Here is a 27,063-nt window from a genome sequence, read left to right as displayed (position 1 = left end):
CAATAATAATAATAATAATAGGCATTTACATAGTGCCATAGTGCCATCTATCTAGAAATAATCTACTCCGAGGAGCATTGTTTATCATTATTTTTACCCCGGCCTTAGATCAAGATCGAGCTGCCTTTCAGCGCTCAGTGCATTCAAGGAATTAATCCTGCCGGGTACCCATTCACCTCACCTGGGTTGAGTGCAGCACAGTGTGGGTAAATTTCTTGCTGAAGGAAATTACGCCATGGCTGGGATTCGAACCCACGACCTAAGTTTCAAAGTCAGAAGACTAATCCACTGGGCCAAAATGCTCCACACAGTAAATTTTGAGTATCTGAATATCATCATTATCATCATGATTATGATCATTATCATCAACATCAACATCGTCGCCATTGTCGTCATCATCATCATTATGAAAATGATCATCGTCTTCATCATAACCATTATCACCACCACCATCACCATCAGCAGCGTCATCATCATTGTCACCATCATAATCATTACAGTCACCATAATGCCCATCATCATCCTCATCATTACCACCTTCATCATCATCTTCATCACCATCAGCAGCGTCATCATCACCATCATCATCATCATCACCATCATCATCATCATCATCATCATCACCATCTTCATCATCATCATCATCACCATCATCATCATCACCATCATCATCATCATCACCACCATCATCATCATCACCATCATCATCATCATCACCATCACCATCATCATCATCATCATCCTCATCATTACCACCTTCATCATCATCATACCTTTGTAGTGCTCACTGGTGGAGTAGCGTCTTGTATGCATTGATGTATCAGTTTTTCTCCTGCCATTGCAGCAAATCCAGACGATACCCCAGCAGTCTTGAGCCACGTCCCAATGGTCCGGTATACTTCAGCTCGTAGGTTTCTGGAGGAATATCAAACAAGATCAAACTGCAAGAATACAACTACCTATTACAAAAGCATTACTAGATCCATTCTACATGTAAACTAGTATAAAGTGTTCAGTGTAGATCATGGTAGCTCATACAGACTGTCTATTGACTCTGAACTACAATGTACAGTAACATGTTAGTTAAAAAACATATACAATGGACATTACTTCAGATTACTTCAAGTAGAAATGAATTTACTTCCCTCTCAAAAAAATTCCAAATTATCAACATTATCATCATTACTGATTACTTATATGGCCCTTTTCCCCATAATACCCAAAGTGCTTACAATGAAATAATTAAAAGGAATTATACAGTGCGTCCCACAAAAAACGAAACTGAGATTTAGCGATGATTTATCATAACTTAATCATAAATCATAAATAATATAGCCAAATGACCTACCATTGTAAAGCTTAGAATCTCTTCTTTCATCTGAAATTATTAAGATTATTTCTCATTTACGCATAACAAAGTTCTGGTTATTTGAAATAAGGCTTGAATTTCAATAATTTCATAAAATTAAGAGGTTTTACAGGCTAGCGGTCAGCCTCACTCGACACTCCGTTTTGTTGACGATCACCCATGCATTAAGTCTTTTGTTAACCATGCGATAGCTTGTGCGGGAAACCGATGAAAACACGTTTATTTAATGAAATTATGGAAATACAAGCATTGTTTCGAGGGAACAGAACTTTTTTACTTCTTGACCATTTTCTGTGATTAAGGTATCAAATAAAAGAGCAGATATTGAACTTTTAAGCCATGTGGTTTTCTTTTTGAAATTCAGATACCCCCCGCCAAATGAGTTTTTGATATCCTTTCTTCAAATTGTTTTTGCTCACTCATGCCTGAATGAGGAATAATCTAAATAATTTCAGATGAAAGAGTAGATTCTAAGCTTTGCATTGGTAGGTCATTTGTCTATTTTATTCATGATTAAGTTATGATAAATCATCGCTAAATCTCGGTTTCGTTTTTTGTGGGACGCACTGTATAATGCTCAAACTACAAACTACAAAAGAGACAGATATTAATGCCTTTCTGAACATTGCTAGTGATGGAGACTGTCCTATTATAAGAGAAAATCATTCCAGTATTTTGAAGCTGACACAGTAAAAGTTCTATCAGTAACTAACATACAAGTTTATGAATATGTGAGATGATTTTTTTTAATCCTACAAAATACAAATGATATTCTTCAATTAGAAAATGAACCAATATTACCTGAACGGTTTTACCATGGCCTGTGAATGAGTCCATCCAAGCATTTTAAGGAAGATCTGGTTTATTTGATGATTGTAGTGATTTATACAGCAGCTGTGAGAATAAAACAGAAAGAATTAAATCATACAAGATGCATTCCCACTGTCATTATCATATTTTTTTACAAGTACTGCATTAAATCTACCATCCTGTACATCATATTCCATCTTGTCTTGTCTAATTTATTTTATATACACTATCTGAATCGTTGTCTTGTATCTATATTTTTTGTATAACATGGGTATGATTATATTTGTCATGATTGTATTAATTTTGTATAGTGCATAAACATGTTATACGAAGCTTGACCCCATTAGTATTTTTCAATTATTTTATTGAACATTGTTAATTTTTATTTGTATTTGATAAATTTTAATCAGTTATTTATTTCAGGGGACTCACATAAACGAGCGACGCTTTCCAGTGAGTTCCCTTTTTCATTTCTGTTGTTCATACTCTAATTTGTTCCTACTACATGTAACTTTGTCAATTTGTTTGAAATGAAGAAGAATAAATTCAATCAATCAATCATCACAGAACTGTAAGGAATCTTGGAATAAGTTTTTTTTTAAATACATTTTTTTACATTGTTTTATTAAATATTACAGACCTTAAAAAATTATACAACATATAACAGATGCTTTTAAGAAATTTGATGTAATTTCATATACAATCACTATTAACCCTTCCGGTGCGGCAGGCCCACATATGGCCCAATGGTTATGCCACTCACTCAGATGGCAGGCCCATATATGGCCCACAAAAGGAATTTATTTTCAGTTCAGGAATTACCCATTAAGTCGAACTGACTGGAGCTAGAAAAGTGATGGAATTATTTTACAGATGACTAAATAATACTTTTGTGCAAAAAAATCACATGCTTCCAATAAAAAATTTTTGAGAACATTTCTTTTTCAAAATCAGTGACTAAATTTTTTATGCATTTTTCTCGTCGAAATCCGAACACAGATTGTTATGCAGGAATATCGGGCTGAAGCAGACACGTACGAGTGCGTGCACAAGCTAGTCCCATAATCCTTTGCGTGTTCCATATAACAACACCGCTAACACATCGCGCGAACTGGAACAACGATTATGTCTCGACGATTATTTTCAACGTTATTTTGCTTTTTTATTGTATGATTGCACAGTAATTTCATCTCATGAAAACTGTTTTTGTTGTCATCTTCGTGGCTGTGAGTGTAATTGTAAATTTGCGGGCAAGACGTCTATGTCCCGAAGACAAGTGGTTAGCCCCACTGTGTGGCTTCTCCAGCAGGCAGACATCGCCTCTTTTGAGTTTGATTGATGTTTGGAGTAAAGTCTGGTAAGTGTCACATTTACATGTAAGTTATAGTGTTGCTTTAATATATTCATAGTTACACGGCACAGGGGCAAATCTTGCATATTATTATTACATTTTTGTAATATTTTGATGTTCAATGATTCTTCAGTACTGACCATTTACCAAAGCTAAAGACAGGCAATAACAATATGTTATGAAAACAGTTACCTGTACACGCATGTTATCATGAATGTATACTTGGTGGGGTAATGATGGGCACATCCCCACTTTAGGTTTTCTGATTATATTACATCATTATTGTGTATGATATGTCTCCCTTTTAATAAAATAAGTTGCAGCAATGAATGTACATGTATATGAAATGCATTATTTCAGTTGTCAATCCATTTTATTTTTCAACCCTTGGAGGACAAAATTGGAATAAACATGATTTCATGTAAATAAAATACAAAAGAACAAGTGGGGAAGTTAGCTCACTGTATAATCTTGAAAACATGGACATAACTCAGGACTGTTTCACCAAGGTAATGCAATGGTTCATAAAAGTGTCATAACTTTGGTGTTCATTGTCCAATTTTGATAAAATTTTAAGTATTTTGTTTGCCTGTAGATCTTTATCTAATTTTTTTCTTCAAACCATATTATTCTCAGCCTGGAGTACCCCCTTTAAAGGGTTAGAGATTTAGGGTGCAATTGCTATATTATTATTTTGTCTTTATAAATGCAATAACCATCTATGTACAAGCTTTTGTTTTGAAAGTTACATTCATGTTATTCTGCTTTTTACTGTTTCTGTTTTACAGGATTCCTTTCTTCAGTTCTTCTTTGCCCGTCAGGATGCCGAGGAGACGGTACTTGAATGAGGATGAGCTTAGGGAAGCAAATAGACTATATCACCTCTGACCAAGTTAGTGAAAATGGGGACGATGACTATCTTCTTAATTTGGAGGCGCAAGAAGCTGTATGGAGTTTGTCAGATAATGAGTCGGAGGAAGAAATGGATGTTGATTCCGACCGAGAGCTTGACCATGGGAATGAGATTGGTGATAATGGTGATGCTGGAGGAGTCAACAATGATGTATGGCTAAAGGCGTTCAGCGAGCGAGTTGGCCCATCATTACAGGAACCTGATAGTGAGGCAACACCTTATGAGATCTTTTCTGATTTTCTTACCGAGGACATTATTCATAAGATTGTAATTGAGACAAATCGATACGCTGAGCAGTACTTCGCAAGTAAAGGTGGAAAGGATAATCGGTCACCCCAAAGTAGAGCGAGGAATTGGAAGCCAGTAAATGCCGGGGATATCAAGGCTGTTATAGGTGTTATCATGTATACGGGACTTGCTAGACTTCCACCCTACACCTTGTATTGGAGTAATGACACCCTTCTAAACTTTGGGGTGAAAAAGACAATTTCAAGAGACAAATTTTTTCAGATCTTGGCATTTCTTCACTTGGCAAACAATGAGGAGGCACCACAGGGAGATCAGGCTGACAAACTCCACAAGATACGGCAGTGTGATGAAAATTCTGCCCAGTAATTTTGCAGTGCAACCCGTCTCATTCTAAAACAACAAAGGCAACAAATGTCTTCCCAAAATCGACTTCAACTGCTTAACTGGCAAAGTCTTTAAGTCTTGTCGTGCCTACATTATCATAACCTTTGTAGTAAAGTCCCTTCTCCGTCTCACTTTTTGTGACGATGTTCAAGCTTACATCCATGTGGTTACAAGGCGTCTGGATGACCTCTGTTTTCGGCATCTTAGAGCTTGCAAAAAGCGACTCGCTAATACGGCCCTATTTCTATTCTGTGGGACGGATACGCAATGACGTTATACTGGTAAGCTATGACAATTGGTAAAACAGTCTTCAATCTCACATCTCTTCTCATGACCTCATTAAGTTAATATTGTATGTAAATCTGATGAAGACATTTCTCAAATCAATATATCCAAGTCTATGTTAAGCTCAGTTATATTTTGTACTGATTAATGCAGATTTCATATCCATGTATCTCTATAATAATTATAATATTTTGTAATCACTGTTAAGCTTTCTTGCCATCGTCATCTATACTCTATTTGAAGAGTCATGGTCAGTACAGTAAATTCATCCTTTAATTTTCAGTATATTTAGTACCATAATTATCAACTTTAAGATTTAGTACCATAATTATCAACTTTCAGTTCCAATATAAAGATAGTAAATTAAGAGGCTTTTTATAGGAGGAAATTATAATTTGTTAACAAATTTTCGGCATTACTCCTATTTGTTTCAGATCAGTATGCTCGATCTGTAAATGAAAATCATAAGATCAGTATGCTCGATCTGTAATGAAAATCATAAGATCATAAGTCAGAAAAAATTGGAACCAGTGGGATTCGAACCTGCCATCTACTGCTTTCCGGGCAGCGACTCAACCACCAGGCTATTCTGGTTCACGGCTAAGCCACGATGAACTGGAATTCAAATACCCTCGATCCTCTTCTTTCTGACTCATTAATATTCAAATACCGTCCGCCGTGGACAATAGATAGTAAATTAAGAGGCTTTTATAGGAGGAAATTATAATTTGTTAACAAATTTTCGGCATTACTCCTATTTGTTTCAGATCAGTATGCTCGATCTGTAAATGAAAAATGAATAAATGTATATCCATAAATTCATTGCTTTGACAATTTGGTGTGTTCTCCTTTCTTGTTAACAAATTACAATATAAAGATGTTATACATGTATATGCATTAATAATTACCTTCATTTTTGTTATTATGATATATTCCTAAATTTTAGTTTTACATTCACTTCCCTGTATACTGATAACCTTATCCTTAGACCCATTTGAATATAATATTTAGTTGAAATCGGACATCTACATTTAATGCAATTATTTTCAATTTGATAATCCCTATTCATTTTCTGATTCTATTATTTTTATGCAACTCCTAATTCAATGTTTCCAATTCTGTATAAATCCGACTGCCCATATCGGAAATCCTCTTAATACTGCTTATCTATTAAAGTTCAGTACATACCTCGCACGATTTCACATTTTGTTTTATAACATTATATTTCTAATTTATGATTTTCTATCTTGAATATATCTTTTTTTTTCTTTATTATAAAGGCGTAATATTTACTTTTTGCCTTTATTATGTATAATAATGCCCACAATTGTCATAGTATTTTTCTTCATGCTATATTTTACCAGTATTCCCAGAGCATCGGTTGGTTGGGCAGAGGGACCATCAGGTCACAGTGATTAAGTTTGCTCTCCTCTTCCCACCAACTGATGCACTGGGAAAACTGCGATCAAATATTGCACGTGACTGTATTTTTTTGTCAGTTTATGTACTGATTGATATTGCTTGGTAATCTTGAATATGTCTTTCGAAATATTTCGAAAAATCTTGGGAGAAAATGTCAATTTTAATTTTTATGGATGAACAGTGAAAATTAGCAATAAAATTCTAAGTATATCAGCATCATCTTTCCTAATTTATATATAAGCCCTGGATTGTATTAGGCCTAATCCATGACTCAATAAAGCTGGTAGACATATTGTGTGGCAACAAATCTTCGTAAACCACGCTTTTAATAAAGTTAGCAGACGACGCATTGTGCTTGGAATAACCGGAAGTGAAACAATAGTCAAGTCAGGCCCCCGTGAACAAATCGTGCGTGCTGCAATGCGTGCGACCCATTTTGTACATGAACCAATGGAGAAGTAAATCCGAAGTCCGAAAAAAGGTCGCATTTATTTGTGCTTCTAATATTTGTGATTTTCAAGCATGCTGCGTCAATTGAAAGATGATATTCTACTCTGTAAATTCTATGTAAATTTTTTTTTGTTTTGCTTACTTTGAAGAAAAATACAAGTGATTAAAAATGAAGCTACCCACAAATTTGGACAAAGTTGTCAAAACGTGAAAACGGCTTCGTCAGAGGTGAGTGAATTCGGAAATACAGCCCCGCACCCAGAGGGTTAATATCTATAAACTTAAAATCATAAAACAATGATTCCAAGAAATTGCTTCTAAAATTACCTTTCAATTAGAGCCTTTAGAAGTTGTAAAGTAGCCTGATGAATTCTGGGAAGGACGAGGGCTAACATGGATGATTCTGAAGTTACATGATCATCCTTAGGAAAATAATGAGAACATGTTCAATGTGTAAAAGTAAAAACAAGCCGTTCTTTCAATGCCAAGAGAAGAAGCTTGAAAGATTGAAGAATATTTTAAATAACTGTAAATGACTGACGACATGGTAATAAAAACAACAAAAGTTGTGCAACTCCTTGTTATCAGCAACATTCAGTTATTCAAGTACATCTTTCTACACAATAATTCTCATTACATTGTATGATAAATTCTTAAATTTTCACCTATTGTTTCATAAATTAAAACATTTTTCTTTTACAGCTCACAAGAATACAATCAAAGGTGGAATAATAAAACCAATAAACTTGGAGTTTAAGAAAGGTGGTTTCCTTTTAATGTTCCAACGAGGATCCATGAATTTCAAGGAAATAAAAAAATATGATCTTTTCATTTTTACAGGGCAGTGATGCCTAAATAAAGAATGAACTAGTATAATCAAGAAAATCAACACTTCTATCTAGCAGTAGGAAGGAGTCATATGTATAATTACAATTTTTTGATAACTTAAATATCAATCTTACCAGTGTTTTGCCTGTAACATCAAGAGCACTTGAAATATAATCTAACATTGATTTCACTGGGATGGAAGCCTTGGCAGGGAATTCATTTCTGTTAGGAGGAATGAGAAGATATTGATGTGAATATGATTTTAATCAAACATAATGCCTTTCGGATGGTGATATTAAAAATGGTCCCAAGATGTAAATTTATTTATTTATTTATTTCACATCTTTATACAGGGTAACCAATTCAGCTATACACACTAAAAACATTAACAAAGATAAAAAGCTGGTTTGCAATCGGGCCCTGCTAATCAAAATACATACAAATTATAATGGTAAATATATACAGTACATAATATGCAAAATAGACAAGAAATAAATGATCACATTAGAATGATACTCATCTGTAAAATGTCTAATCACACACATACATGTAAACATTCCAATAGACTGGACTGAAATGAAAAAAATATATATCTTAAGTGTTCAGAAGACATTGCAAAATACTGGAAGATGAGATATAAGGAACATCTCTGTAAACAGAGTAATAAAGAAAACAATCAAAAACCTAAAACAATCAAACATTAGGGATAATAGGATATATTATCAAACAGCTAATAACAAAATATATATTAAGAGTGAAAGCTGTGATATACTAAGCTAACACAGCAATATAGAAGACAGGATGAAAGAATGGAAAATGATATATTAAAGATACCTTAGCATAATCTGAAGACATTTTGTAAGTGATTCTATCTGATTGGTGAGATGAAGGGTTCTCATTGGTTCTTCTGTAGGAGCGGGGCTGAGAGATATGGGTTCAATACCCTCTTCAGAAGAAGGCTCAAGATCTAAGGAAAAATAAATATGCAAACTGAATTAATACATTAACAAAGAAAGTTAAGATGCTAATGTGAGAATATATTATATTTAACATGAGAGTAAATGGAGGAGCCGTGGTGTAGTGGTTCTTACTCTCGCCTTTTTAACAGAGGGTCATGTGTTTGAATCCCACCGCGGTCTGGCGTCCTTTGGCAAGGCGTTAATCCACACTTTGCCACTCTCAACCCAGGTGCTAAATGGGTACCCAGTAGGATGTGAATGTCAATGTAACTTGTCCAGTACTGTGTGTGCCTCACCGGCGACTGACTGGAATACTCCCCAGGGAGTGGAGGATGTGCACACATTGTGTGAGGGAATGACTGATTGAATCCGATGACCGGGGTAATAATATATCTGTAAAGCGCTTAGACACATCGGTCCGATGTATAAAGTGCTATATAAAAGCGGATTATTATTATTAATATATTGTGCTTAACCCTTAACATGCCATGAACACATATCTGTGCTTCCACTGGAGTGCCACAAACACATTTTCGTGCAATGGTCATACAGCTACATGTATTGTTATGCCTATTGCATTTTGAGGAGTGCATTGCATGCACGAGTGATTCCATTGTTCAGTTCAACTTATGGTCAAGAGCTTTAACGTTATTGTCTCATTTAAATATAGACTCTTTGAAAAAAAGTGGCACTCGCTGATTACAGTGAATGGCACATAAAGAGTTAACTATGTCTAGCCAATTAAGGTACAGGATCATTTCATGAGCTCATTTGACACTCACATCATTAATTACTGTCTGGGAATAATGACTAACTATTTAATCTTGAGGAAGAACACAGAAAACATGAGACGCATACAATTTAAACAAATTTTGATATTTTCAATTTCCTGTAGTGGACAGAAGCCAGAGCTGTGGCCTCTGATAGGCAAAGGTGGAGACGTTCGATAAAGACCCTATGTGCCAATAGGCATCTGGAGGATAGGCAGCAGGTAACAGGTACATGTAGTGTTAGCACTGTGTTGGGAACATTTTCATAAAGTCAGAACCATGTCTTCCTCACAGAAATCCTTCTAGCGGCTATTCATTACCATTCCTCATATTTCCTCAAAAGACAAAATAATGGAGTAGCAGGAAGCCGCTATTTAGACACAATTTGCCTTTCTAGCAGGATCACTGCTACAAGATAAACTGTGGTCAAGTTGCCTTTATAGACCATGGCCAAAGTTAAACTTAACTTCTAGATCTATGATGAAAATTCACCATGAATTTAACCCTATCTAGGCCGGGGTATTTTGGGAGTTCATATGGCCGGGGGGGCCTCCCAGGCCCCCCTTGAGATCTCGGCCGTCGACCGCGCCGAAAATTGGCACGCGGTTTGTCTGGGACATTATCTACAAAATTGTATAGTAATTTATTTCATGCGAATTGGTATTAAGTGATTATGCTAATTTATGCGTAATTAGTATGCGAAATCATATTTAATCCTCTAACTCCCTAAATAAAGCTCCAAATGTTCTAATTTTTGGTATAGAAACTCTTTGTTGTGTTCTTAGCAATTTTCCATGAACAAATTTGCGATATCAGATCATTTTTTAATGTATTTTATTGTTTTTTGCAATTTCTTATGTATTTCTTTGTTTTTTTACCTTTGGTTTTCATTGTTTTTTCGATGTAATTTTTTTGTGGACTCTTCTGAGTTCATAAAAAGCATTAAAAAAAGACCAGCAAAACTCTAAATAATCATACAATTGTGATTTTTGGTTGAAAACTCAATTTGCATTGACTTTATACACAAAATCATTTTAATGAGCAATTTTTGGTCTGACATGCACTTACATACATGTTGCATAATTTCGGAACCACATACCCGGGTGACACAAAATTGGTCTCAAAAGTTGCGCAAGACCTGAAAGTAAAAAGTTAGCGAGCGGCGCGGTCAAAAAATTTCGTTGAGGGGGGGGGGGCCTCCGAGGCCCCCGGCCTAGATAGGGTTAAACAACATCACTCAAATTAATTGGGCACTTAAGTCTGGCTATAAATCCTATCCTAATAATGACCAATCAACAATTTCAAGATAGCTTGTTTTCCTACAGCAAGATTATTATCATTATTTAAATCATCATCATCATCACCATCATCATTATTATTATTATTATAATCATTATCATTACTATCATTATCATTATCATTGTTATTATCATAACTTACCTGATGCATATTCTTCATAGAGCACTGCAAGCTTCGTTCTGAGTGTGTTTAATATCAACATGGAGTAACGCTTGAATGCCTCTGTGTATTTGATGCCTCCAGATCCACCTCCTCCTAGCCGTGCTAACAATGGATAGCATGTTTGTGCCAACTGAAACAAGAAATTATCCCAAACTTTGAAATTACTATTCATTCAGATGTTTTAAACATCCCTAAATATAAATACCTTGATAAACGTACAGATGACTAAACAATTATGTATAAATCATGTATTCACTGCCGACTATAGAATAGATACTCCAAGGATTTTCACATAAAATGCATTTCCGAATTCACTTCAACCTTGATATTTTGTGCTCTGTGGAAGGTTAAGATCGGATAAATACTTTCTATAAGTTTATCTGAACTTCTGCTGAAAAACACTCTATTGTTGGTTAGAGCTGTAATAAAAGAAATAATCATCGGGTCATTTATAGTGCATAACACATAGCGCAGCATGTCCCTAAGCACTTATGACAGAACAGACGCACTGTAAGCAGTTGTGTGATGACCTTTCATAATTGCAGAGTATATTTAAAAGAAAAATGCATCAAAAATACTGGTGATTTTTTTGTATCTGCAGTAGGCAGCTTTGAGAAAACAGAGAACAACCAAACTTTGATCGTAGAGACAAATACCTTTTGAATGTCGGGATAGATGGAGTCTAGATGTGGAGTGATCATTGCTTCAAGTTTGTAGCTGATTGCACCGCAAGGACCAGGAAAGCATTCCATACACACAGCAAGGAGGCGGAGACTAGGAACCAACCACTACATGAAATTAGGTTCAGATTAAAAAGGAATATCACATAAGCATTTGATAAAATCAACAATTGACATGAAATTACACACTTCAAACAACTTTCCAATACTTTTGTTTCTGGTACTACTTAAAAGTTGAGGAAAATATTTCCAGAGTTAGCCATTATTTTCTCAGCAATCTTGCCCCTTCGAAGAAAGATTATTGGATCCATCATTCTTTCCTTCACCTTTGCTTGGTAAGACAAAATTAAAACCCAATGATTATAATCATTACACTGATTATACTTAACCCTAAATAGACAGGGCTATTTCGACGCTGAAGAAGACTGGGGGGGGCTGATTCAGCCCCCCCCTTATGATCTCGGCCGTCAATCGCGACGAAAATTGGCAAGCGCGTTACCCATGGCATTACAAAACTATAATATCAAATTCTGCGAAAAATCCCATTGCTCATTTATTATGTTAATTTATGCATAAAATCATAAGTTTGCTCTAATTAACAAAATAATGCCCCTAAAATGCTAATTTGTGTTTCATATACTCTTTATAGGCATCTGATTAAATTTATTTTAAAGAAATGTCACTATCACATTTATTTTTTAATGTATTTTATTGTTTTCTAAATTTCTTATGTATTTTTTTTGTTTTTAGACTTTTTGTTTTTTATTGTTTTGTCAATGGAAATTGTCAGAGACTTTATTTTGACTCCAAACAAGATAAAATTAATTGATTTTAAGCAGTAAAAGGAAAAATATGATACATTTTATGAATTTTGGCTAAAAACACTATTTGCATTGGATTTGTACACAAATTCACGTTTTTTTAGCAATTTTGGGTCTGCATGCACTTACGAAATGTTGTGTTATTTCGGAACCGCATACCCGGGGGTCCCAATTTTGGTCTCAAAAGTTGCGCGAGACTTGAAAGTAAAAATCCAGCGAGTGACGCGGTAAAAAAAAATCGCGCGGCGGATTTACCGAGAAAAATGTCTAGGGGGGGGCTGAATCAGCCCCCCCCAGTCTTCTTAGGGTTAAGTTGTAATAATGTTATTTATCCAGGGTAGCTACTTCAGCTCTAATGAACTGTCCTTCCACCATGCCCTGCACAACATAACATGTTATTATTAACTCTCTCTCTGTCATAAAATGCAGAGCTTTTGGCTAGGTGCCAGAGGGTCCCAATTTTTAAAAGTCTTTGGAATGACTTGGCCAGGTATCGAAACGAAACCTCTGTTTATGAGAGGTTGCTTAACTGACTTTGCCATCATTGACAAAAACTGCTATGACATGGGACTTGATACGTTACCTCCTCTGACTCAGCGTTGAGTAAGGTTCCCAGTAAACCAGGGATGTGGTTGATTGCAAGATCTCTGGTGATTTCATTGCTCTGAGATGATGCAGCCTTGAAGATATCCACCAGGATTCCAGATGCGATCTCTACTATGCTCGGAGTTTGGTGAGGCTAAAAAAAGAAGGAAAAAATACATATACATGAAGTGATGTAGATTACATACACAGAGATATATATTTTATTTAACCAACAAATGTACCCATGGATGCAATGCTAGATTACGAAAAACTGCACTGAAAATGTGATGGTAAAACCTCATTTTATTTTGGTGGTTGGAACTGCCTGCTTACCACCTCTGCCCCCCCCCCAAAAAAAAAAAAAAACCCAAGGAGGTCAACTGTGACTCCAATTTTCGAAAGAGTAGCTTTGAAAGAGTAACAAAATTATAAAAAGCAATCAAAAGAAAAAAACATGACGAAACATACAATGATAATTAGAATAAATAATCCCATTTTTATAAAACAATACATCTGAGCGAAGCCTCTCAGCACTTTACATATGTTACTACCACTGTCATCAAACCATTACTTGCTGCACACAATGTATGTCTTTCTCCACTCCCTGGGGAGCATTTCAAGTGACTTACCTGAAAGATACTGATGAGGAGTCTGACCCAAGTCACACAGCATTCTGAAAAGGTTTCCTGAGAACATTGCTGTATAATGGCTCTTAAGATGACAAGACCTTCAAGCCTGGTAACAGAAGCAAAAACCATGGTGATTAGTTGGTGATGTCATAATGAACTTGCCAATTAGTTTTTCTTTTCTTCTTTAAATTCTTTTTTAATTATTCTTCTGAAGTGCATTATTATCAGTATATTGTGGTGGTGGTTATTATTATTATTATTATCATTACTATCAACATCAGAATTATTATTTTTATATCATTAGCATGTGTACAATTATCTTAAAGTTGTCTGGATTCACCTTCCATGTGAAATGTAATAATTTGCTGATGCAAGCCTTCGCAAAAAGCACAGGATTATTCATTGTTACTACATTTCTGGCTATTATCTAGTAAATAGGAAATACTTGTGAAGAATATCTTTGGGACATAGCCAGTTATTCCATTCTAGGTGGCCATTTAATAGCATATTTTACTTGGTGGATGACCTAATAACATCAAATTCCCTCTGTAAAAAAATGCTTGAACATTATGATATGAAAATAAAGTTTCAAGGATGCCACTTAGATTAAGAATTAATAAAGTTAGATAGAATATATTTCAAAAAGACCATTTGGTAGTAGGTAGACAAGTCTTGTGATATCCTTATGACATGTATGATGAGTTGGAAAAGTAGGAATTTCTATTTATGTCTTGGAATTCCTTGATTTTGATTACCTTGATGCAGATGTACTCAGGTTGGCATTGACTTGACTGATCCAGTCGTGAAGAGTTCCACGTTTCTACAAAACAGAAAAAAATAATTCTTAATTGCTAGACCACGAGACATTTGACAATGCAAATACAGTATACCGGTAAACATAATGCACCTACGTGCGTGAATGCAGGGCCAAATAATGAACGATGTGCGAGAGGAGCCAATGGATATACCGCACCAAGGTCCGCAGGACCAAGTGCGGTATATCCAGTTGGCGAGTCAAGCACAGAGTTCACTATTTAGGTCCTCTATGCACAATAATACTTGCATTGTTTGTTTTATACACCCCCCAACCCTCATCCACGTTACTGAGTTGCCCTGAATGCTATATTTGATCTAAATTCTAGATAATTCCAAAACTCGCACTATCCTGCACGTCAGAGTGCAGGATAGTGCATTTGGTATGACGTCAGAGTGATGGATAGTGCATTTTGGATGCAATAGTGCAATTCGCTGAATATCATGTGATCCGATTTGGACCAATAAGATTACAGAACATTCTTGGGAGTTGTATAATACACCCTGTTTGAGGGAAGAATCACATCCCTCTGACTCTATTAATACATGATAGGAATCTACTCACATATTCCTTGAATCTGGTTGTACAAAAAAAATCAAGCAACCAAATATATAGTGTTGCCGTAATGTTCAAACTTAACATAACAAGTAATTCTTGTAAAGTCCCATCTAAATGTCATCCATACGAGCATTCATTTATCAAAAAAAATAATAATGCATACTCTTGCACAACTTTCAATCAGACAGGTAATTGCCAAGTACCTGAGGTCAAAAAACTTTCATACCTGTAGGAACAAAGATTGATTCAACATAAACTCCCTACATTGACATACCGCCGTGCATGAGGGGATATGATTGAAACTTACAAGTTATTTCACTGGTACGACCAGAAGGTAGTGCCGGATTTGGGTCATGTGCATGGGCCTACCAGAGGTCATGATCAAAATTGTTTATCCCAAGATCAGTCACTGAGAAACGTAAGAAATCTTTTTACATAAGAATGAGAAAACCTTGGAATAGTAAATGAATTGATTATTGCACCCAGTGTCCACAGCTTTGAGAATGGACTGGACAAGTATTGGAGACGTGAACCAGTGAAATTCAAGTTTGACAAGACTGTGTTCAAAAGAATCCTTAAAGATCAAGTTCACCCCAGAAAAGTTGATTTGAATCAGTTAAGAAAAATCAAAAAAGCATAGCACTGAAAAATTTCATCAAAATCGGATGTAAATTAAGAAAGTTATGACATTTTAAAATTTAGCTTTATATCATTCACAAAACCGTTATATGCACAATTCAGAGATATGCAAATGAATCAATGAAGTCCTTCACTAACTATTTTTTTTTTAATTATACAATAATTCCATTTTTGTATTTGACAATAAGGACCATCTTGCCTGAAACACACAGTGTTAAAACAATGGCAATTCTACTTCTTCAGGGAGGAATAAACGTTTGTTTCACATGACAATGCAATGAGGAGAATATCAAAATAATTCATATTTCATGTGGTAATTAAAAACAAAATAGATAGCGAGTGGATGATGTCATCGATATCCTATTTTGCATACTGACCAGGATGTGAATATATAACTACTTTGTGAAATCAAGCAAATCTTTGTAATAATAACTTTATTTTCCAACCAATTTTGATAAAATTTTCAGTAAAATGCTTGTTTAACTTTTTCTCTTTTTATTCAAACCAAATTTCTGTTGGGGTAAACTTGTCCTTTAAGTTTTCACAAATAAGTTGATTGGATCGATCATCATAAAAGTACCATAATAGTATTAATGATAACAATAATGATAATAATATTTGAATAATAATAATTATGAGAAGTATTCTGGACTCAAACTTTTGTAAGCAATTTATTGTATCTGCTTCATACCTGAGTAACTTATTTGTTTCTGTTTTGTTTTGTTCATGCATGTCTAATGTACTAATATGTGATGAATCACACCAATATGAAGGACAAGTCGGATTTTCAAATCCACTTTTATAATAGTTATTGTTCCCCATTTCATTACCTTTAATATAATATAACTTGAACCGTAAGAGTAAATATAAGTGGAAATATTAGCCTTTGAATGAGAGACGAATTGGGTTCTTGGAAATCAAAATCAAGAGAAAAACGTGTGTAAAGTTTGACTTCCGTTTTGACTCAGGGCCAGGAAAAAAATCTACTTTGTAACCGCTATGCTAACCGAAATGCCCTAGCAACCGCTTGCCAAAAAGGTGAAACGATTGACCAATGAGGAGGCTTCAACCGCTGCGTTGAGAACAATAATCAAATAGGGCATGTGCAAATGCGGCATGACAACGGCGATGCTGAATTTGGTTTTAATGTCTGTGATTATACCAAGAAGGTTATAGAAACTTCTTGATTATACAAAGGATTTATGTCTTTGTTTTCCATATATATGAATATATAACAGAGATAGACCATACTTTTTTTTATTTTCCCTCATGAATTTACATTTTATGAATGCTTATATTAGATTGAGACAGTGAGAATAATTTGCTCGATCTCATCTATTATTGATCAAACTTGTTATCAGGCATATCACATGTTTGCTCCATCACTCTATTGTATAATATAAGCATATACTGTTTTGAAATATCAAGCTTATGTTTAATGTCTTGTCATGTTGACGAGTAAAACAGTTAATTATGCACCTCTTAAAAACATGCCTTTGCCACATTATTTCAACATGGACCCTACAACAAATTTCAGGAACACGCATTCTTGGTCCACCAATATGGAGTCTTCTAAATCAACTTGCTATAACTCTTCAATGCTTGATAGTAACAAAAATATTGTGGACTAAAATTGTTGGGTATAAAATATTTTTCATGACACTTTATTTTTAATATATTGATTTATCATATTAAAACAATAATAAACATTTTATTTCATATTTATGGTGACTTTTCCTCCCTTTTTTTACCAGTAAAGAAATATCACCAAACCAACACTATATGGAGGCATAAGCTTTCTTCCGATACCTTACAAAGCTTAGGATATGGTTTGTTGACAAAAAAAGTTCTAAGGGAACAAGACATCAAAGTATCCCCGTTAGTCATCCTTGACAATGGGTAATCTCTCCCATGACAATCCCCCACAAGCGAGCCCTTTTTGACAATGGAGTCAGGTTGAAATCAACCTAGTCCTGGTCACTATCAACATCCTGCTTCGCGAGAATGAAAGGGAAAATCACAGGGATTATTTTTGTCTTCTTTGTTTTGTTGCCACAAGACAGTTAGAATAGGAGAGAACTTGATTGATCTTTATTTTTTCAATGATAGTTTACTGTAATGTTTATCAGCCATGCATAACAAATCATTCAATGCAACTGTTTGCATAGGCACATCCAGGGGGCCGACGGGCCCACCCCCCCCCCCTCCTCCCCCAATCTGCGGAGCAAGAAAAAAAGGAGGATAAGAAAGAAAAAAGAGGGAAAGAGAGGACGAAAAAAGAATAGGAAAATGAGTGATTAACCCTATATCTGTACCGGGCCGATCACGTCGGCCCAATACATGCAACGGCTGTGCTCAGGCCGATATGATCGGCCCTATGTTTGATTGACAGGCACCGCTATGTGCGTGCGTCAAATGAAGTTGTAAGACGGCATATGATTGGTCGATATATTTTCAGAATAATAAAGTATGACCTTATACGTTTCAGACGATTAGACCAATCAGAAAACGTGTTTCTTTTTACCTTTGTCATGATTTTTTTCCCGTCTTGTCGAGGGCTCGTGAGCTGGAGTGATGCGAAGCGAGTTGACCATACATGCAATTGTGTGCGTGGGGCATTGGCTGTTATGATTGCGATGATTTTCAAACTGTTTGTGAACGAGTGAAAAAAGGGAGAATGGATACCCCGTCGACGTCGTTTGATCGACAAAGACCAGGTTTGTTCGACACATTCAGAATCAATGACAGTGACAATGATAATGGATTTTCTGATATGGATGTGGATTCGGTTGAGGGAGACTTTTCCGAGACAGAGTTGAGCTTGAGCGGAGGTTCGGATGCCACTGCCAGCGACGACAACGCTCGTCCAGCGGTACGGCGGCCGCCACCAACCCCGCAGGCTCGGGCGCATCCTCCTGCTGTCTCCCATTGGATTAGAGTTACACCACCAGAGGTGCAGCATAACGATGCCTCACGCCCAAGCTTCACTGTCAGGAATCCAGGACCAAGACAGGTACCAGCTCGCAACTCAGACCCAATAAAGTATTTTGAATTGTTTTTTGACGATGACATGATGGTGCACATTACTCGAGAAACTAATCGATATGCAGACGCCTTTCTCTCAAACGCGGCAATTGTTGAGTGGATTCGTAGTCATCCCCATTCCCGATTCAAGAGATGGCCAGCAGGGGGCATCACTGTTGCCCAGCTCAAGAAGTACTTTGGGCTCTCTATCAACATGGGACTTGTTGTGAAAAAGCGGCTTGACAATTATTGGTCCACGAAACTCAGCCAGCTTACACCGTTTTTCAGCAGTGTGATGCCATATTCGGAGTTTGCACTCATCGCACGTATGTTGCATGTAAGTGACAAAACAAAGGAAAAGGAAAAGGATGATGATGGGTATGACCCCTGGCAGAAAGTCAGGCCGGTACTGGATCGACTGAATGATGCATTCAAGAGGCACTACCTCCCTCAGGAATTCGTCAGCGTGGATGAAAGTATGATTGGTATGAAGAACCGTGTCGTATATATACAGTACATGCCCAATAAACGCCATGCAAGATTTGGGATCAAGAAATTTGAGCTATGCGATGACAGGGGTTATGTGATCCATGTGGAGCTGTATGCAGGCAAGCATTTTGACATCCGCCACGATGAGGGGCAGGCCCACGCGGTTGTAATGACCCTTATGGAGAAGGCTGGCTTGTTGAATAAAGGGTATCACTTATTCACTGACAATTTCTATACGAAACCAAAGTTAGCAGAGGCCCTCTATGCGAAAAAGACTTACCTCACAGGTATCTATAATTTTTCATTTCTTTTAATTTTTTTAACAATTGTTTTTACATTTTTTTTCTTTTTTAGAGGCATGAAAGGAAGAAGTTGGAGATTATCTCCCTCATGTTGAAGTTATCATAAGCGTACAGGACCAATTTTTTCAAGGGGGGCTGAATATTTTTGCCCGAATATCAAAACGGGAGAAAACGTTTGATGACCGGAAAGAAAGGGTTTTTCGGGCGGAGCTTTCCCGAATGTGAAGTGGTTTTTGCCCGAATATCGGTGTTTGAAAAATCCTAGGAGGGGGGGGGGGGGGGCTGCAGCCCCCCTATGGCCGTACGCTTATGGAGGTTATTGTACACTCCTAAAATGGGATGAGATTTTTTTTAATTGAAACAATGCTACTGTAACTTAGTTGTAGAAATCATTTATACTAAATTTTATAATTTATTTTTGTAACCTAATACATAAAATTTAGATTTTGAGGATGAAAATTTAGTAAATACTAATAAATCACATTTCTTTCTTGGGAATAATTTGTTTCTTTACATTTTTACCTTTTCGTTCCAGGTACAGTCCGAGCCAACTCCAAAGGGATGCCACCGGAGGTAACTAAGGCAAAGTTGAAAGTAGGGGAGACTGTGTACTATCGAAAAGACAAGATACTCGCTGTTTCGTTCAGGGAGAAGCAGAGTCAAAAGAAGCCGGTGATCCTGCTATCAACTCATCACCATGCCGAGGACATCACGGTTGAGAAACGGGGGAAACAACGTACTAAACCTACCCTCGTATCATCATATAATAAGCACATGGGAGGCGTTGATGTTTCTGATAAGATGATTTACCATGTCGCAGCTGAGAGAGCGTGTCATAGATATTGGGTAAAAGTCTTCCGTAACCTGATGGACATCGCCCTTCTCAATGCATACCAGATCTACTCCCTGAACACCGATCAGCAATATAAGCTTGAACGCTACGACTTCACAGTGGCTGTTGTGGAGGCATGGTGCAGCACTACAGTAAATGTTGGGGATGCAAACCAACTGCAGACCAACATTGCAGAACATCGTCTTGTTCTTCTACCCGGGAAGAGGGAACGTGATTGTGTTGTGTGCAGCGATCGTAAAGCGAAGCAGCGGAGGAGGTCTCGCCATTGGTGCCCTGCTTGTGGTGTGGGATGCCACGAAAAGTGTGAGGATCGCTTTGAACATGTTCATCGACAAGCTCGTGGTCGTAAAAGGAACGTCGAAGAGGTTGATTCAGACTGAGTAAGCACTGACTGCTTCCGTTGTATGAAATAGAGACACACAGAAGAGATAAACACCGACTCTCAATAAGGATTGGAAGAAATAGACTATGCCAAAAATGTTTAGACAAAGCCAAAGATGTTTCTTTATGTTCATGTATTTTTATTTTTTGTTCATGCCACTGTCTGAAAGCTTTTCCACTCAGTACTTGATTTTGTCCACCATTTGAGATCCTAACCTTGCCCTGAAGATTTTGAAAAAGCAATACTTGTAAATAACATTCATGTTTATACATGCATATATTTTGGAAAGGAAATATGATTCTTTTCTCAATGTTTTGAGGTGATTCATGATGGATTCATCTCTATTTTTTTATGCATGCATGCATTGTACTGTATGTTTTGAAAGTGTATGAATACTGCCTTTCTACCATCTTTTACTCTGGATATCCAATTCATTCACCTTGACAAGCACAAATTAGTCAAAATCATTCTTTTGAAAAACCTGTTTTGTAAAGTTTTTACCTCAGAACTTCATGTGATGTGCTCTATGCTATTACTTGTTATCAGGTTATTTATACAAAGTATTTTGACAACTATTCTTGCCCTAAAATTAAAGCTATTTTGGCACACCTCTCATTTTTCCTACACGTATAAACATTGTTGGATTTAACATGTTTTTGAAGATGTATTATTATGCTTATTATGTTGAAAATCATCTGATAATGATGCAGGTGGACATACTTCCTCAGTTGTGCTGTTTTTCTGTACTGGGATGTTTTGGTTTCACTTTGAATTCTACATGTAAGTAAAAAGTTTACTCTACGAAGAGTCCTACATGTACTTTCCAGATTCATTTATATGCCGTACCTGATGTACTCCATTCTAATTCGTATTCATATTTAGTGGCACAATGTAGATTGTATACCTCACTTCTTTATTTATTTTCGTGAACTATTCTTGCCAAGTGCAAATGATTTGGAAACACTACTCATTCCATTTTTTCGGCAATACTGTGAAGATGCAATTTTATGCTTTGTTATGTTTACATTATCTGATATATATTTCTAGTTGATAGTTTTTCATGAATATATGTAGTATCATGCTGATATCATTGTTCACCTTGAATTATTCATATAATAAGTGAAGTGTTGTATCTTTATGACCATTGCTTTCTTGTTTATGATGCAAGATATTGAAAAACAAACTCAATCCTGCCTTTTTGAGTATGAAATTGAGTTCCATGCATTTATCTGATTTAAATGTTTGTGTCAGAACATAACCCGTGTTATGATTAGTCATTGAGTGGCTAATGGATCTACTGTACATGTATGTAAATCATTCTTGCTACAAATTATACTACTTTGAAAACTCTGATATTTCCACAAAATAGAATTAACATTTTTGGTGAGCTTGAATTTTTTTTTCTTCTTTCATCGATATTGAAATTTTGAAAGTTGTTTCAAGTATCGTTTGTAAAATACCTTGAATTATGCAAATTAGGCCATTCATTGTTCTCTTTTTGGTAGTAAAATTATAAATGCCAAGAATTTGATTGAAAACACACAGTTCATTCACTCCTTGATGCTCAGGAAACTCATAAGACAGTACATCAACATGTAAATACAAAATATGAGGCTAAATCATTTTTTCATCAAATTTTATTACGAACATCGCCACAGTGAATCATAAATAACTTGAAAACAACTCAGGCTATGATAAAGATGTTGTGTTTTTCTGAAAGCTGAATAAATTTTCTACAATTTGAGTACCACTTTGTGAGTGTTTCATTTTTCTAAAGGTGCCAAATTTGTGTGGTCAGGTGGTAATTGCTGATGAAATATAATAAACTTGAACACATGAGGGCGCCCTTCACCAACGTTGAGGGCACACTTTTTATATAAATCAAAGAAAAAGAAAGAATAAATTATGACCTTCAAAATGGTATATTACATGACATGAAAGCATTCCAACAAGTAATAAAAATCTTATTTTAAACATTTACACTCATATTCTATTGTATTCCTCTGACAATCTAGCAACATTGTGTGTGACAGATATAGGGTTAAATTAAGGTCAGGGAAGATTTGGAAGATTAAAATCATTTCATGTCACTATTTTCACGCTCGCATTGCCTGTTCGATAAGATACTGTACATATCCTGCTCAATAGGCTGATATGTAGCTTAAAATATCAAGTTTTGAAGTCAATATTAATATGCACAACATATTTCAGTTCTGAAATCGGGCTTTCGTTATTTTGTTTGATTTTTTATTTTAATCAGCCTGTGCCTCGATGTCAGGATTTGTGTCACGATAGACCTTCATCCATATATAATCGTGGTAAGTGCATAATTTCTGTTTCCACATTTTATTAAGATTACTAATGAGATCCTAATCTACCCCAGTGTCTCCCTCGTTTTGCAAGGTCGACCCCAGGGAGCTCCGGCCCGAGAAGCGTGCCGGAGCTCCCTGGGTTAGTACCGATGATGACGTATCACTGGGTTTATTTTGTCATGGAAATTTGGTTTACTACATACCTTTCCCGAGAAAATCAATGTATCCACTGAATGGTCCGCTGAATGCCTTGCTATTAACTTCGATGTTTGCTTTGCATTTGATCCATGAACGTTTTGCTGCAGAAGTTTGCTCGCGTTTTCAAGAAGTTTGTGTTCCATTTCGACAGCTCAGCTCCATACACCACTAATGTCACAATGCAACACACGTGTTGCAGTGCATGTAGCTTAATATCCAGTCGTATTTTGATGTTCTATTTCGAATTTTTGAATTCATACTTATTTATAAAATAATTATATACTTTTTTACAATAAAATAAATGTATCAGAAGCAAAATGTGTATTTTAATCAATAAAATGCTGTATATTAAGCTCTTGTATTTTCACAGATAAATGACTAAGACTGAAAATAAAGTAAGATAAGGGGAATTCCCCCATATAGGCGGTGGGGCGGATATAATTATGAATTCAAGTAACACGCCCTTGTAGCACTCGTAGCTTGATTTTTTATATGTAATTCATTGTAAATTTAAATTCATCACTTGAGATATTCCAATATTAGTTGTTGTTTGGATAGCCTTTTATTTCAAAGTCATGTTGGTATTTATATGACTTTTATATTAAATAAAAGTTCAGATGCAGGTAGATAAAGAAAATAAAACGTTTCGTATTATTCTTTTTCCTCGATCCCAATGTTATAGAGGATCACCCTGAGGAAAAGTTTATTCTAAAAATACCGGGTAAAAAAAGCAGAAAAAATAATAAAAATTAATAGTCAAGGTTTGAGGAAAATAAATTAAAGAATAAGGAAGCTATTCAAATTCTAAATTCTGGATTTGCGAAGTCATTAAGGTTCTAACTTGCATTTGGGCATGGATATTTTGCATCTTTTAATACCCTTATGTTCTCTCCTAGCTTCACTCTCTCTACCACTCTTGTCCTTTATTTAATTATGTGTCTCTTAAATCAGGGGCGGCGGAGCGAAGTTGAAAGTGGGGGCACAGGGCAAAAAGGGCACCCTTCCTTTCGGAAAGGGCACTATCTTAAACATGGCCGTATGCAGAAAATTTTCGCTTGGAATGGGACGTAAAATTTTTGGAAAAAACTCGAAAGCGAGTAGCGACCGAGCTTATCACGAAGCCGCTTTTGCATTTTGTTAAGTAAAATCGATAGATTTTGTGCCTTTTCGGGGGGGGGGGGCAACGGCCATGATCTTAAAAACAAAGAAAAAAATGACTTAAGCTACCCCACTTACATGACTGATGAAACTTAATTATTTTTTACAATTTTTTTCAATTATTACGCACTTGCTTGCTGAAGAAAGGAGAACGGCGCTAAAGAAAAAAACCGGGCACTCATCCGCATGTCGGGCTCTTGTTTTCAAAGCACGTATGGGGGAAGCTCCTGGTTATCTATCAGACATAATCAATAATTATATTCATATGGGCAATACTAGATTCCTTAGATCATATGCTGACCAATACCTCCTTAAACACAGAAGAAGTTTTAGTTCATATGGTGATAAAGCATTTGCTAATTTTGTGCCCAAATTACGGAATAAACTGCCTGTAACACTAAAATCTGCTGACAAGTTTAAAACTTTTAAATCTCTGCTTAAAACACATTTATTTGCTCGTTTTTTTCTCCTTATGTGATTTTTTGTGTAACTATTGGTTTAGATATTCATGTTTAGTTTTCTTTCGTAAGTTGGTGTTTTGTTATAGGGTTTAGCTTAGGCCTCGTGTTTTTAGAGCCCTTGTGAGTTATGAACCTGCCGGATTGCCTTCTGGGCATGTTCCTTAAACTGCGGGTGAAGAGGGCATTAAGATCAGGCACCAGTCCCCTTAGATATATTTTTATGTGCTGTTTAATGTAATTTCATTATTATTATTATTATTAGTTATTTATTGTAAAGCGCTTTGATCATATTTTTGGTAAAGCGCTATATAAGTACCTGTTACGTATGTATGCATGAAAAATGGTGGTTTTTCAGGACAACTTATCTGATATAAAGAACAGGCTCCTATGAGAAGGCAAAGGGTCACTCGTTATCACATAAAACATGTCCTTCTCATGTTAAAGGGGCACAGAACACGATCCTGAAGGGCAGCTTTCTTTGGTAAAAAGGGGCAGTGATTTGAGAAAGGGTACTTACAAGAAGGCAAGGGAGCACTTTCTCAGACACGAAATGGGTCGTTCTCAGGTGAAAGGGCATAGAACATGTTCGTGAGGGGCACTTTTCTTGGGGGAAAAAAGGGGCAGCAATTCGAGAAAGGGCACATAAAAGAAGGCAAGTTTAGCACTTTCTCAGACATAAAACGGGTCCTTCTCAGGTGAAAGGGCATAGAACACGTTTGTAAGGGGGAATTTGTTGGGGTAAAATTTGGCACTGATAGGAGATATATGGCACTTGCTAACACATAAAACGGGTCCTTTCTCAGGTGAAAAAGGCACAGAACACGTCCGTGGGGGGGGGGGGGGGCATTTTTTTGGAAAAAATGGCACTTATACGAGACAGGGCACTGGTAACACCTAAAACGGGTCCTCTTCCAATGAAAGGGGCACAGTACACGTTCGTGAGGGGGCATTTTTCTTGCATAAAAGGGCACCTTTTCAGTGCTTCAAAAAAGGGGGAGGGGCACTGTGCCCCCGGCCCCAGGATTGCCACCCCTGTCTTGTATCCGAGTTTCCATCATATTCCATATTCTTCTCTCCTGATTCCAGTGACAGCTCTAATACCCCTTTCATAAACCTATCCTCCAATTAGCCGCCTAATAGTAATGCGGATAATTCAAGAAAAATTGCGTTCACAAACTCCGAAAATTATCCGCATTATTTTTACGAGCGCCCGTCCTGAAAAAGGCGGATAATCGTCATGACAACTGGACACGCCCCCTCCGATGCGGTTGTGTTGGAAAAGGGTGACCTTGTGACCGCACCATGGCAATTATCCGCATTATTTGGAAATATCTTCATAAACTCAAAATCTTGTCCCGATGCTGCTATTATGCGGATAATTGCAGCATCAAAATATTGCGGATAACTCTGGTCCTCCTCCTATTTTACGACCAAATTATGCTGCTATTAGCCGCATAATTGGGTTTATGAAAGGGGTATAAGACTTTATTTTACCGGAGAAAACAGAGGGCAGGAGCTGGTCTTCACTCTTTTTCACAGTTTTAAGTTCTGATTTTATTCATGACAAAGGGATTCGATCAGATATTTATTCAATTGTTTTTATCTGTTGATTACTTGCTAACTTTCTGTTGATGATTTTATTTTAATATTCAGATTTTGATTTTCATTATAAAGGATTTAAATGAATGAAAACATGCAATAGATGGCAAAAAGGATCAACTGAGATTATAGGCAAGTTTTTTTTTTTTACATTTAGAGTAAACTTTCATTGGCGGGAGCACACTTTGATTAGATTTTGTTTTCCATATATTTTCAAAAATGCAAAAAAAAGTTGATATTTCAGAGTTTGCATCAAATCTATTATGCTTCTAACCCACTCCCTTTTGGATTATCTGTCCATCCCATCC

The 27,063-nt window shown here is 36.2% G+C and overlaps 2 protein-coding genes across 2 annotated transcripts in view; one reads left to right on the top strand and one right to left on the bottom strand.

Moving 5' to 3' along the window:
* LOC129279263 (proline-, glutamic acid- and leucine-rich protein 1-like) overlaps positions 1–23,728 on the bottom strand; it is a 32,583-nt gene extending 8,855 nt beyond the window's left edge. Inside the window, exons 1-11 of the mRNA XM_064111277.1 lie at positions 23,543–23,728; positions 14,722–14,786; positions 13,967–14,072; positions 13,336–13,491; positions 11,908–12,039; positions 11,231–11,381; positions 8,896–9,028; positions 8,196–8,283; positions 7,561–7,655; positions 2,171–2,263; positions 774–915 (exon numbers count right to left, since the gene is read on the bottom strand). Coding sequence (XP_063967347.1) covers positions 774–915; positions 2,171–2,263; positions 7,561–7,655; positions 8,196–8,283; positions 8,896–9,028; positions 11,231–11,381; positions 11,908–12,039; positions 13,336–13,491; positions 13,967–14,072; positions 14,722–14,786; positions 23,543–23,680 — 1,299 coding nt within the window. The 5' untranslated portion in view covers positions 23,681–23,728. The remainder of the gene's footprint in view (positions 1–773; positions 916–2,170; positions 2,264–7,560; positions 7,656–8,195; positions 8,284–8,895; positions 9,029–11,230; positions 11,382–11,907; positions 12,040–13,335; positions 13,492–13,966; positions 14,073–14,721; positions 14,787–23,542) is intronic.
* Positions 18,497–22,771, top strand: LOC129272111 (piggyBac transposable element-derived protein 4-like). The gene has a single exon (XM_054909343.2). It carries the CDS (start codon positions 18,574–18,576, stop codon positions 19,885–19,887), a length of 1,314 nt encoding a protein of 437 aa, XP_054765318.2. The 5' UTR covers positions 18,497–18,573; the 3' UTR covers positions 19,888–22,771.
* Positions 23,729–27,063: the final 3,335 nt, after the last annotated feature.

Source organism: Lytechinus pictus, chromosome 16, assembly GCF_037042905.1.
Source record: "Lytechinus pictus isolate F3 Inbred chromosome 16, Lp3.0, whole genome shotgun sequence".
Classification (NCBI taxonomy): domain Eukaryota; kingdom Metazoa; phylum Echinodermata; class Echinoidea; order Temnopleuroida; family Toxopneustidae; genus Lytechinus; species Lytechinus pictus.
The sequence above is the reverse complement of the archived record's forward strand: the minus strand, read 5'-3'. Positions and strand labels throughout refer to the sequence as shown.